This window comes from Cervus elaphus, chromosome 9 (assembly GCF_910594005.1).
Source record: "Cervus elaphus chromosome 9, mCerEla1.1, whole genome shotgun sequence".
Classification (NCBI taxonomy): domain Eukaryota; kingdom Metazoa; phylum Chordata; class Mammalia; order Artiodactyla; family Cervidae; genus Cervus; species Cervus elaphus.
The window spans coordinates 20,045,373-20,058,857 of NC_057823.1; the positions used below are offsets into that span (position 1 = coordinate 20,045,373).

At 40.2% G+C, this 13,485-nt stretch overlaps 1 protein-coding gene across 1 annotated transcript in view; it reads right to left on the bottom strand.

Moving 5' to 3' along the window:
- The window catches only part of LOC122699606 (adhesion G protein-coupled receptor E4-like), a 35,456-nt gene that overhangs the window by 13,582 nt on the left and 8,389 nt on the right, over positions 1 to 13,485 (bottom strand). Inside the window, exons 5-11 of the mRNA XM_043911765.1 lie at positions 12,268 to 12,420; positions 9,856 to 9,896; positions 8,853 to 8,988; positions 7,173 to 7,280; positions 4,126 to 4,310; positions 3,393 to 3,560; positions 1,188 to 1,382 (exon numbers count right to left, since the gene is read on the bottom strand). Coding sequence (XP_043767700.1) covers positions 1,188 to 1,382; positions 3,393 to 3,560; positions 4,126 to 4,310; positions 7,173 to 7,280; positions 8,853 to 8,988; positions 9,856 to 9,896; positions 12,268 to 12,420 — 986 coding nt within the window. The remainder of the gene's footprint in view (positions 1 to 1,187; positions 1,383 to 3,392; positions 3,561 to 4,125; positions 4,311 to 7,172; positions 7,281 to 8,852; positions 8,989 to 9,855; positions 9,897 to 12,267; positions 12,421 to 13,485) is intronic.

The following is a 13,485-nucleotide window of genomic DNA, read 5'->3' on the forward strand; positions in this document are numbered from 1 at the left end:
AATACTGGATTGGTAGCCATGCTCTTCTCCAGAAGATCTTTCCAAACCAAGGATTGAACCTGGGTCTACTGTATTGCAGGCAGATTCTTTACAATCTGAACCACTGTGGAAGCAGCATCAAATTCATAATAGACAAGAGTTAGTAAATCAATACTCCATTGACCTTGCCCTTTGGGGGAATGTGATGGTTAATTTTATGTTTCAGCTTGACTGGGCTAGGGCATGTCCAGATAACTGATAACACATGATTTCTGGGCATGTCTGTGAGGATATGTCTGGAAGATATTAGCATCAGAATCAATAGACTGAGTAACAAAGATGGTCCTCACCAATGAGGATTGGCATCATCCAATTTGTCAAGGGCCTGAATAGAACAGAAAGTTGGAGAAAGGAAGAATTTGCTCCCTCTGCTTGAACTGGGACATCCATCTTCTCTAGCTCTCAGATATCAAAGGTCATGGTTCCAATAAATTTTATTTATGAAATGTATGGCAGAAACCAGCAAAGTCACATCCACCAATATGCCAAGCATCCATCCTCCCTCAGTTTATCACTAGGACTCGACTTACCAAGCAGAGACTACATTTCCCACCACTCCTTGCAGTTAGTTTGACCATGTGACTGGATTCTAGCCAATGGGATTTGAGAGGTCCATATAAACCCCTCTCCTAGGACTCCACCATGCTCTTTCTCTTTCCACTTGGTCAAAATGGAAAGAATCGCAGGATGACCTTGGAAGCTGTGTATGGAAGATGAGAGTGCCTCCCATGGCCTGAGGTTGGAGGAGAGATACCCTTTACACCTGTTCACTCACCCTCTACTGACCCACAGAGAAAAATGAACTACTCTTGTGAAAAACCACTGATATTTTATAGTTTATTTGTTGCAGTAGCTATTGTAACCCTAACTAACACCATCAGTCTGACACTCAAACATTTTGCTAAATAACCCCTCAGAAATTATAGTCATTGGTACAGCACTGTAAGTCAACTATACTTCAATAAGAAAAATAAAATTTTTAAAAAGAAATTATGGGTCATGTTCAAAATTATACAGAGAGATGAAATGAGAACTCTTGCTTTTTACCCCACACATCATTGGTGTTTATCATCATTCATCCCATCTTTCCTACTAAGTGGCTAGATTGGATTAGGACAATGAAATAAATAATATGTTAACTGACCTACCTCAGGTTCAGTTTGATCAATCCCCACGAGGAAGAGGAGGTGGGCCAGGAAGAGGCAGATGGAGAGCTGCAGGTGGAGGGTAGTGCTGGTGTTCCTGATGGATCGACACAGGAGGAAGGTGAGGGCTGCCAGGAGGAGGCAGAGCAGAGAGAGGCTCAGCCCCACATAGGTGATCATGGTCAGCACCGGATCATCCTAGGAGACACCAAAGGAGGAATCTATTATTCTAGCTCTATAGGTATGTTCCTGATGGAGCATCAGATGGGCTTTTCAATTCAGCTCCCAAAGAAATGACTTAATCTCTCTGAGACTTGGTGATTCCCTCTTCAAAATACGGGCAGTTATAGCATTTATCACACAGAGCTAGACCAGCACTGACAAATAGAAACAGATGAGCCATGTGCACAATTTTAAATTTTCTAGTAGCCGTGTTTTTGAAAAGGTCAAAAGAAACAAGTCATGTTGATTTAATAGTCCGTGTTCAAAATTCTGGGCTTCCCAGGTGGTGCGAGTGGTAAAGAACCTGCCTGCCAATTCAGGAGATGTAACAAGCAGGTTTGATCGCTGGGTCAGGAAGATCCCCTGGAGACAGGCATGGTAACCCACTCAAGTATTCTTGCCTAGAGAACCCCATAGTCAGAGGAGCCTGGTGGGCTATAATCCACAGGCTACACTCACAAAGAATCGGACACGACTGAAGCAATTTAGCACTCACGTACCCAGGTTCAAAATACTATCAGTTCAATGTGTTGAATGTCATATAATTAATATAATGATATAACAAAATATAATCAGTTCAAATTACTCTCGGTGTAAAAGTTATTAATGAAATAGTTGGTACTTTTTCCTCCATATTCGGTCTTTGAAATCCAGTGTGTACTTTACACTTACCAAGCATCTCAATCAAATACTATATTTTAAAGAGTGGTCCTACCAAACATGGTCCTACCAAACAACAAAGTTGTATTTGGTGGAAAAATATTTTATACTATTTCTTAATTTAAATACATTCAAATGGAATAGAATTTGTTTCTTCAGTCACACTAGTCACATTTTAAGTGTTCAATAACCACGAGTGGTGATCCTATTGGACAAGACAGCAATCAAAAATAATCTCATGAAGGCTGTCTTGTTCTCTGTAGTATCCACAATGCCTGGAATGGCATCAGGCGTATAGTAGTTTACTCAAATTCATGCCCATTGAGTTGGTTAGATAACATCACTGACTATGAATGGACATGAATTTGAGCAAACTCCAGGAGGACAGAGGAGCCTGATGCACTATAGTGTGTGGAGTCTCAAAGAGTCAGACACGACTTAGTAACTGAACAACAAAGGCACTTATATACAAACCTGTTAAATGAACAAAATGAGGTTATGCATTTACATAAGAAATATGGTGTTATCTTCCAGTCAATGCTCAATAAATGGGAGTTTAAAATAAATGGGGAAACAAGTTAGGTCAATTTCTTTAAATCTGAGTTATCTGAGATATGGTTGGCACCTGGGAAGTTTAGGGGGCTATGCTTTTACACGGGTGATGGCCAGTTGCCTTTGTTCTGGCGATGGGGGTTAGCTCTATTTCTCGCAGAGTAACAGGTCTCCATGGGCCTTTCCACCATAGGGGCTGACAACCGACTTTTCAATGACTGAGGGCTTTCTCTGCTAGCTTGAGCACACTCTGCCCATGCCCATGGACATGTCAAGAGAATGAATACCCCCTGGATGTTGTTGTTATTCAGTTGCTAAGTCTTGTCTGACTCTTTGCAACCCCACAGACTGCAGCACACCAGTCTCCTGTGTCCTCTGCTATCTCCCAGAATTTGCTCAAATTCATATCCATTGAGTCGGTGATGTAGCTTTCAACAAATGACTGAAGGGAGGTGGTGTATAAATAACCCAGCTTTCTCTCCATTCAGTTAGGATGACTCTGAGGTGTGTCTTCTACACTCACTCCAAAAATCTCCCAGAGAGAAGTAAGCCCAGTTACTCATAGTGGTACCTGGTATCCGGCTTCTCTGATTGGGTTCTGTCTCTTTCCCATTTCATTTCCCACTTCTTTACTGATGCTTCCTGGAATTAACTCTCAAGTAATCTACTTCTGCTTGACTCCTTATCTCAGAGTTGCTTTTTTTCCCCACTGAGACCCAGAGAGTCTTCCCGGACACGATCCAGCTCACTGTAAGGGACCATAAATTGTTGTACCTTGGGAACAAGTGCCATGAGGACAGCAAAGCTGGAAAGGTGGGAGCACTTGCATTGGGTGTGAGAATCGTTGCTGCCCAAGTGAGCACAGCCCTCCGTCGACCAGCTGCCCCCATCCTTTGATCCTTTCCAGTAGACACAGAAATATTTTCTCCTCCCACCACCTGGCTGGAAAGAGAAGAGCATAAAAGTGGTTCTCCTTCTGGTTTTTATCATTTCAACTTTATAGGTTAATTGAGGTGCACTGGGTTGGAAACTGGATTGGAAAAATTCTGAAACCCTTGTGGGGAAGTGTTGCATACCCCACTTTCACTGTGGGGTTTGTTCTTCATTTATTCTGCCCTTCTCTGATTATCTCTGGGACTGACTGTTATGCATTGCTTTCCCCAGGTTGTTTGTCATTGATAAGACCAATGAGAGAAGCGGATGAGAGGGAGAAGAGGCAGCTCTGGTATTTCTTCTGTACTGCTTTTCTGCTGCAAATTGCCTCCATCTCCAATGGGCAATCTTCCTGTATACCTGCAGCCTTCACTGGGCAATGCTCATCCCCCCACTGTCTCCAGCCCCATTGCCTTTTTATGCTTAAATGTGATAATAGCTGCCCCACATTTGCCACTCTGAGTGCCTCAACATTTGTTAGTTCTTTTAATGCTGAGTGATCAGAGTTGAATGCAGTTTCCTGCCAGGACTCTGATAATCCACCTGTTGGAGGTAAAGCCTAGATTTTGCTCACCTGAGTATGTTGGAAGGTCAGGAGCACAGGTTTATATAGATTAACTTTTTCCTCTGCACCAATGGAGCCACTTATCACTTGAGAGTTCAGGTTGACTTCCTTTATCCCTCTTCTATCACTGAAAAAGGATCCATTTAGAACATCCCCAAGAGATCGATAAGTGATAAGCGCCACTGCACTCCTATCTGAGAAAATGGAAGAAAAGTCAAGTTTTCTAGGGTGTCTAGAGGTTGGGGAATTGGTACATTAGTGTTCTGTGTGAGGGTTGTAAGGCAAATATTATATAAAGTCAAAATTGCACTTGAAAATCTTTTCCATTGCCCAATCAATACATTACATGTGACTTAGGGATTATTATTCTGTATATGTAATATATAGTCTAATGTATCAATAATTAATAATAAATAATAATAATCAATAATAATTAATAATGAATAATCTAAAATATTCCAAATAATTCCCATCTTCCATCTCAAGCTGACTCTTGGGTATCTAATTTAATGGAAAAGTATGCAGGATAGCCCATTCTATTTAATTTATTCTCTCATCCTTCCCGCACTCCCTCCTCCTACCTCCCTTTGTCAGCCTCTCTCTCTCTTTTTCTCTTTCTCTCGCTCTGTCTCCCTCCCACCCTCTTCCCTTCCCCTTTTCATGCTAGAAGAACTTAAGTCATAGAAGTTAAATGCACATATGACACAGTTTCCTAAACTGCAATCATTCATGTGTTACCATCCCAGTTTTACCCCAAACCACTTAACCACCTGTATCACTATTTACTCGACCTAAAAAATCAACTGGACTTCTCTGGTGGTCCAGTGGATAAGAATCACCTGCCAATGCAGAGGAAATGGGTTTAATCCCTGGTCCTGGAAGATTCCACATGACGCAGAGCAACTAAGCCACAACCACTGAGCCTGTGCTCTGGAGCCTGTGAATCACAACCAGAAGCCCATGCATCCTGTGAAGCCTCTGCTCCACAACAGGAGAAACCACCACAATGAGAAACACGGCACTGCAACTGGAGAAAGCCCGCAAGCAGGAACAAAGACCCAGCACGACCAAAAATAAATTAAAAAATAGATTTTAAAAAGGAGTGAATGGCTGAAAGAATAATAAAAATCAACTCATTTTTAGATGTCTTCCCCTCTCCCTCCTCTCTTCTACAGCTCACAGTAAACAGCGAAGATTAACCAGTAGCCAGGAATGTTCTGGAGGAATCATAGGAACAAGTTCTTCACTCTCTCAAGGTAACTGGGTCTTTCTCTTTGACATACTTTTCATGCATGCATTCATTCATTCATTTGTCACATGTTTGCTGAGCATCTACTGTGTACTGGACAGTGGTCCAGGCATTGCAACACATCAGGGAACACAATGGGCAGAGTCCCTGCCATCAGTGAGACGACGTCCTGGGAGAGATAGACGACAAACAAATAAATAAACCAGAAAGGATTGCATGGTGTTGATGTGATGCAGAGACTTAAATAAAATGATAGAATAAAGCAGGGGTGTCAAATTATGGCCTGGGGTCAAATCCAGCCTACCACCTGTTTTTGTAAATAGAGTTTTATTGGCACACAGCCATGTCCCTTCATTTACACATCACCCATGGCTGCTTTCACACTACAGTGTCAAGAGTTGAGTAGATAAAACAAAAATCATCTGGCCCCCAAAATCAGAAATATTTATCCTCTTGTGTTCTTACAGAAAAATTTGCCAACTTATAGGCTAGCAGAAGACTGGGTGACTGTTTTAAGTAGAGAGATTATATAAAATGCTTCTCAAGGGAAAGAGTGTTTGAGGCAACTCATGTGCCATCATCAAGAGTGAGCTTCTCTGAGGAAACACTTCTACACTACATTTGGTGGGAATGTAAGTTGGTGCAGCCACTATGGAAAATGGTGTGGCGGTTCCTCAAAAAACCAATATATGATCCAACAATCCCACTCTTGGGCATGTTTCCTGATAAAGCTATAATTCAAAAAGGTACATGTACCCCTATGTTCATGGCAGCAGTGTTCACAATAATCAAAGCACAGAAACAGCTTAAATGTCCATCAACAGAGGAATAGGTAAAGAAGATGTGGTGTGTATATACAATGGAATATTACTCAGCCAAAAAAAAGAATGAAATAATGCCATTTGCAGTTACTCAAATGGTCCTAGAGATAATCATACTTAGTAAAGTGAGAAAGAGACACAAATATGCCTATGATATCACTTATATATGGAATCTAAAATATGGCACAGACAAACGTATCTACAAAATAGAAACAGACTCACAGACACAGAGAACAGACAAGGTTGCCAAAGGGGAGGGGGATAGGGGAGAGAAGGACTGGGAGTGTGGGATGAGCAAGTGGATATAAACTATTATATATAGAATAGGTAAGCAACAAGGTTCTACTGTTATAACACAGGGAACTATATTCTATATCCTGTGATAAACCATAATGGAAAAGAATATTAAAAAAAAAAAGAATGTGTATTAACTGAGTCACTTCGCTTTATAGCAGAGACTGGCATGACATTGTAAATCAACTATGAAAGTGAAAGTCACTCAGTTGTGTCCGACTCTTTGCGACCCCATGGACTATAGAGTCCATGGAATTCTCCAGGCCAGAATACTGGAGTGGATAGCCTTTCCCTTCTCCAGGGGATCTTCCCAACCCAGGGATCGAACCCAGGTCTCCTACATTGCATGTGGATTCTTTACAGCTGAGCCACCAGGGATGACACTTAAAAAATAAAGTTTTTAAAAAAGAGTAAGCTTTTTGGATCAGCACATGAAACTGAGCATGCACCAGCCCATCCCTTTTAAGGAGATAAGTCAAAAAATCCCTGTTTGAACCTCCGTGTGTATCACAAAGTCCATACAAACTGTGTCCTCAAAATTGCCTGGTTAGTGGTCAAGGCAGATCTTTCAATTCTGCCAGAAGAGTCTTCGTACCTTGAATGCTTTGAAAGTTTGGCTCCATCACCTAGAAATGAGACAAGAGTGCCTAGAAGTTATAGGTCAAGGGTATAAGTCATCTTAGACACAGTACCTCTTGTGGTTCCTTTGAAAGCATTTGGGCAATCGATATCCATTGTGTTGTTTCCAGCTTCTAGAACAGTCTTCTCACTTGTCTCATTGCACTTCTTGGTTTCATAAACTGGAAATATTAGGAAAGTGAGTCCTGCTTTGCTCAGTTCTCATGCCTAAAAAACTTGCTAATAACTTCCTTCTTTGACAGATCCATTACTAGTCATTTTATTTACTCCATGCAAAGTAGACCATTTGGTCCTCCCCTAACATTTCTAACTGGTGGAGATGAAATGCCGAAAGTATAGGCAACACATATGGGTCACACAACTCAGGGGAAGAGAGAGGACTGTCGTGCTTCCCAGAGCTGGAACTAAAACAGGCAGGCTCAGCCTTTACCATAGAGTATTTAAAGGGAAAAGTTTTCTTTAAACAATGTGTAATGGGGCACCTGGGGAAAGGAGAACTAATTTTTTTAAGCAAGGGAAGCTAAGCATTTAAAACTTTTCCAAGAAACAGAGTTTTCATTAAAAAACAAACAAACAAACAAACAAAAATAACAACTAGAAACAGAGCTACCACATGATCCAGGAATTCTACTCCTGGGCATAGATCCAAAAAAAAAAAAAACCAGACACTCTAATTTAAAAAGATCCATTCACCCCAGTGTTCACAGCAGGACTATGCATGATAGCCAAGATATGGTAGCAGCCTAAGTGCCCATCAACAGATGACGTAGGAATATGTGGTACATATTGGAATATTACTCAGCCATTAAAAAGAATGAAATATTGCCATTTGCAGCAACATGGATGGACCTAGAGAATATAATACTTAATAAAATGTCATAGAAAGACAAATACTATAGGTAACACTTACATGTGGAATCTAAAAAATAATACAAATGAGTGTATGTACAGAATAGAAACAGATTCACAGACATAGAAAACAAATTTATGGTTACCAAAGGGGAGAGGCAGTGGGGAGGGATAAACTGGGATTATGGGATTAACAGGTACAGACTATAATATATAAAATAGATAAGCAACAGAGATTTACTGAATAGCACACAAAATTATACCCAATATCTCATAATAATCTGCAATGGGATGTAATCTGCAAAAGTACTGAATCACTATGCTATACATGCATGTGTGCTTGCTAAGTCAATTCAGTCATGTCTGACTCTTTGCAACCCCATGGACTGAAGTCAGGCTCTTCTGTTCATGGGATTCTCCAGGCAAGAACACTGGAGTGGGTTGCCATGCCCTCCTCCAGGGACTCCTCCCAACTCAGCAGTTGAACCCACATCTGTTATGTCTCCTGCACTGGCAGATGGGTTCTTTACCACTAGTGCCACCTGGGAAGCCCTACTATATACCTGAAACTAACACAATAATGTAAATCAACTATAATTCAATTTTTAAAAATTTAGCAAGAAAAAATAAAAATTTTCCAAAGGAATAGTCCCCTGGGAGTGACCTTCTGCATTTGGGAAAAATCACTTAAGTGAACTCTGTTCATGATATGTGAACATATTAACACAAGGTCTGATGAAAGATGACTTTCATGTATGACAAGACCCACTGAAATGTTGTGAAGTAATTAGCCTCCAACTAATAAAAAAATTAAAAAAAAAAAAAAAGAAAGATGACTTTCATAAAATTTTCTGGTCTTAAAACTAATGCTTAGTGTTTCTTACCTATGTCAAATATAGAATCTTCATGCTTTCCTGGAGAAACAAAACCCTTGTTCCATATGGTCAATTCTACATGTTGAAGTAGTTGGGTTGCCTGTTGTGCAATGTAGTTTTTGCTTCCATTGTTCCTCAGCGTTTCCTTTCAAAGAAATAAAAACTAATTAGGTAGATGGTTATTGAAACTTTGAAAAGCAGGAATATACATAAGTGTGGTTGAGTGAGCCAGCCTCTTGATGAGAGTGGAGGAGAGTGGAAAAGCTGGCTTAAAATTCAATATTTAAAAAAAAACTAAGATCATGTCCTCCAGTCCCATCACTTCATGGCAAACAGAAGGGCAAGTGACAGATTCCTTTTCTTGTGCTATAAAACCACTGCTGATGGTCACTGCAGCCATGAAATTAGAAGACGATTGCATCTTGGCAGGAAAGCTATGACAAACCTAGGCAGTATGTTAAAAAGCAAAGACATCACTTCGCTGACAAATGTCCATATAGTCAAGACTATGTATGGTCTTTCCAGTAGTCATGCACAGATGTGAAAGCTGGACCATAAAGAAGGCAAAGCACCAAAGAGTTGATACTTTCAAACTGTGTTACTGGAGATGATTCTTGAGAGTCTTTTGGACAGCAAGGAGATCAAACCAGTCAATCTTAAAGGAAGTCAACCCTGAATGTTCATTAGAAGACCACCTGATGCAGAGAGCCAATTCATTGGAAAAGCCTCTGATGCTGGGAAAGATTGAGGGCAAAAGGAGAAGGGGCGACAGAGGATGAGATGGTTAGATAACATCACTGACTCAACAAACATGAATTTGAGCAAACTCCAGGAGTTATTGAAGGACAGGAGAGCCCGGTATGCTGCAGTCCATGGGGCTGCAAAGAGTCAGACACGACTTGGCGACTGAACAACAACAACAAGAAGTCATAGAGAGCCATGGTAGTATTCGAGCAGGAGAAAGGCATGGTAAGATGGATTGTTTTTCAAACCTAGGCTACACCTTACTTACCCAAATGTTGCCTGGTACCTGTGTCTCATTTCTGGCATCCTCTGAGAAAGAAAAGTAATAGTCAAATGAAATGTGGGAAATAACACACTCTAACATAGATCTTTCTTCCAATCACATTCAAGTTGAGTGTTTCCTTCTCTACCCAAATACCATCCTAATTTCATTCTAAGAATTCCCAAATCTCTTCTACAGTAGAATTTTCAAAGAGAATTAGGATGGGGTTTCTCATTCAAAAGTTCAGTCAGTAGGATTTATGGAGCACCTACTAAGAGGGAGGCTAAATCTTATAAACATAGGTGAATAAAGAGACAGATGCCATGATCTTTCACTGTTGATGGGAATGTGAATTGATATAGCCACTATGGGGAACAGTATGGGAGGTTCTTTAACAAGCTAAAAATAGAACTACCACATGACCCAGCAATCCCATCCTTGAGCACAGACCCTAAGAAAACCATAATTCAAAAAGACACAAGTACCCCAATGTTCACTGCAGCTGTATTTATAATAGCTACAACATGGAAGCAACCTAGATGTACATCGACAGATGAATGGATAAAAAAGTTGTGGTATATATACACAACGGAATATTACTCAGCCATAAAAAGGAACGCATTTGAGTCAGTTCTAATGAGGTGGATGAACCTAGAGCCAATTATACAGAGTGAAGTAAGTCAGAAAGAAAAAGATAGTATCATATTCTAGTGCATATATATGGAATCTAGAAAAATGGTACTGAAGAATTTATTTACAGGGCAACGATGGAGAATCAGACATAGAGAAGAGACGTGGGGAATGGGGAGGAGAGGGTGAGATGTATGGGAAGAGTAACAAGGAAACTTACATCACCATATATAAAATAGATAGCCAACAGGAATTTGCTGTGTGGCTCAGGGAACTCAAACAGGGGCTCTGTATCAACCTAGAGGGGTGGGATGGGGAGGGAGATGGGAGGGAGGTTCAAAAGGAAGGGGATGTGTGTATACCTACGACTGATTCATGTTGAGGTTTGACAGAAAACAACAGAATTTTGTAAAGCAATTATCCTTCAATTAAAACAAAATAAATTTTAAAAACAAGCAAATAACCTCAAAAAAAACTGTTGAAAATCAAAGACAAAGAGAAAAAAAGATTATCATCAGAAAGATTATCATCAGAAACAATGGAATCTAGAAAACAATGATTTCTTTAAAGTGAACAAAAATAACTAAGAATTAAGATAAAATACATTTTCAGATAAAACATAAAGTTTAAATATTAAATAATAATAAATAAGTAGAAGAAACAAACAAACGAAAGGAATGAAATTGGGTCATTTGTAGAGACATGGGTGGACCTAAATTCTGTCATACAGAGGAAAGTAAGTCAGAAAGAGAAAAACAAATACTGTATATTAACACATTTATGTGGAATCTAGAAAAATTTGTGGATGAGTCTGTTTGCAGGGCAGAAACAGAGAACAGACATGTGAACACGGAAGGGGTAGAGGGAATGAGATGAACTGGGAGACTGGGACTGACCTAAACACACCACCATGTGTCAAACGGATAGCTAGTGGGAACCTGCAGGACAGTGCAGGGAGCTCAGCCCAGTGCTCTGTGATAACCCGGATGGTGGGATGGAGGGGGTGGGAGGAAGGAGGTATGTGTATACACAGGGCTGATTCGCTTCATTGTGCAGCAGATACTAACACAGCATGGTAAAGCAACTATACTCCAGTTTTTTAAAAAGAGAGACAAAATATGTTCCCTTGCGGAGTCTGCAGCCTATGGCAAAGTTGCCAAGCAAATAATTGAGTGATTATAAGAGTCCAACATATTAATACATAGGATGAGACGACTTGGCAGTATACAGAAAAAGGCCATGTTTGGGGTGTGGAAAACCCTTCCCAGAGAAACCGGTGTTAATTGAGATAATAACAATCAGTTGTTGTCTACCTAGCATCGTATTTTTTTTTTTCTCTAGCATCGTATTTTAAGTGACACTGGCCACCTGATGTGAAATGCTGACTCACTGGAAAAGACCCTGATGCTGGGAAAGATTGAAGGCAGGAGGAGAAGGGGATGACAGAAGAGGAGATGGTTGGATGGCATGAGTTTGAGCAAACTCAGGCATATAGTGAAGGACAGGGAAGTCTGGTGTGCTGCAGTCCATGGGGTCGCAGAGTCAGACATGACTGAACAACAACAACAACAAAAGCATCTACTTGGAGGTGGTGACTGTTGCCATAGGCTTGAGTGAAATCTCCCAGGAAACGGTTACCAAGGACAATAATGGATTGAAGAGTGAGGACCAGGACAGATCTCTACCCTGTTACCCTAGCCTGAAATTGGTGAAACTCTCAAGGGATCTTCTCCTGCCTCCTTTTTCATGGTGGAGTATTTGATTACTGGAGTATTTGGAGATTCTTACCATAACATTCTGCATGATTCAATGTAAAGATACTAGCCACCCAGTTTAAGACAGGATAATGTGGGATACAGCTGCAGTAGTAATTTCCAATTCCATTTCTGCAATATGCTTTCTGCTTGCACTTTGCCCGCCCAGTCACACACTCATCAATATCTGTGAATCAAGAGAAAATATCATTAGAAAATATCACTTTTTATTCTCAAAAAACCATATTGTTTTCCCTTGCCCATGAGATCTCTCCTACCCAACATCACTTATAAATGTACCCAGAACATCTGTCCTTGGTTAAGATGATTCAATATAGAGATGACAATTCTCCTGAAGTTACCTTATAAAGCCAAAGTAATTTCTAGGATACACTGTTGAGTGAAATAAAGTTCAGAAGGCCTTCTCTGATGTCCTATCAAAAGGATCAAGATCATAGAAGACAAGGAAGGATTAAGAATCTCTCACAGATTAGATGAGGCAGGACTGAGATGACTAAATGCAATGTGAGACCCTGAAATGGCTCTTAGAAGAGGAAAATAAGGGGGGTGGATTTTAGGGGGAGAACTGGTAAAATCTGCATAAAGTGTCTAGTCCAGTTGATATTATTGTACCAATATTCATCCTCTGATTTTGCTCACTGTATGAAGGCTGTCATATCATTGGCTGACCTTAGAGAACTGAGGAAAAGCTCTACAGAATTCATTGCACTGTTTTGCAGTTTTTCTTTAAGTCTCAAACTGTTTCAAAATACAACGTCTAAAAAAATACATCCAATATTATATGATTCCAAGATAGAAAGTAGAATGGTGGGTGCCAGGGACTAGGGGGAGAGAAGAGGGAAGTTAGTGTTTAACGGGGAAAGAGTTTCAGTTCTGCAAGATGAAAAATGTTCTGTAGATGAACGGCAGCAATGGTTGCACAACAGTGTGAATATACTAAATAACAGTGAAGTACAATAACAAAGTAGTCAATGAATAACAGTGAATAACAATAACAATGATTAAAATGTTGAATTGCATTATACATATTTTACTATAATTGAAAAAAACAATTTAAATAAATACATTATCATATGATTCCACTTATAGGAGGGCCCTAAAGGAGTCAAATTAACAGAGATAGAAAGTAGGATGGTGGTTGCCAAGGGCTGGGGGAGGAGTAGGAATGGAAATTTAGCATTTAATGGGTACAAGGTTTCCATTTGAGATGATGAGAAAGTTCTGTGGTTGG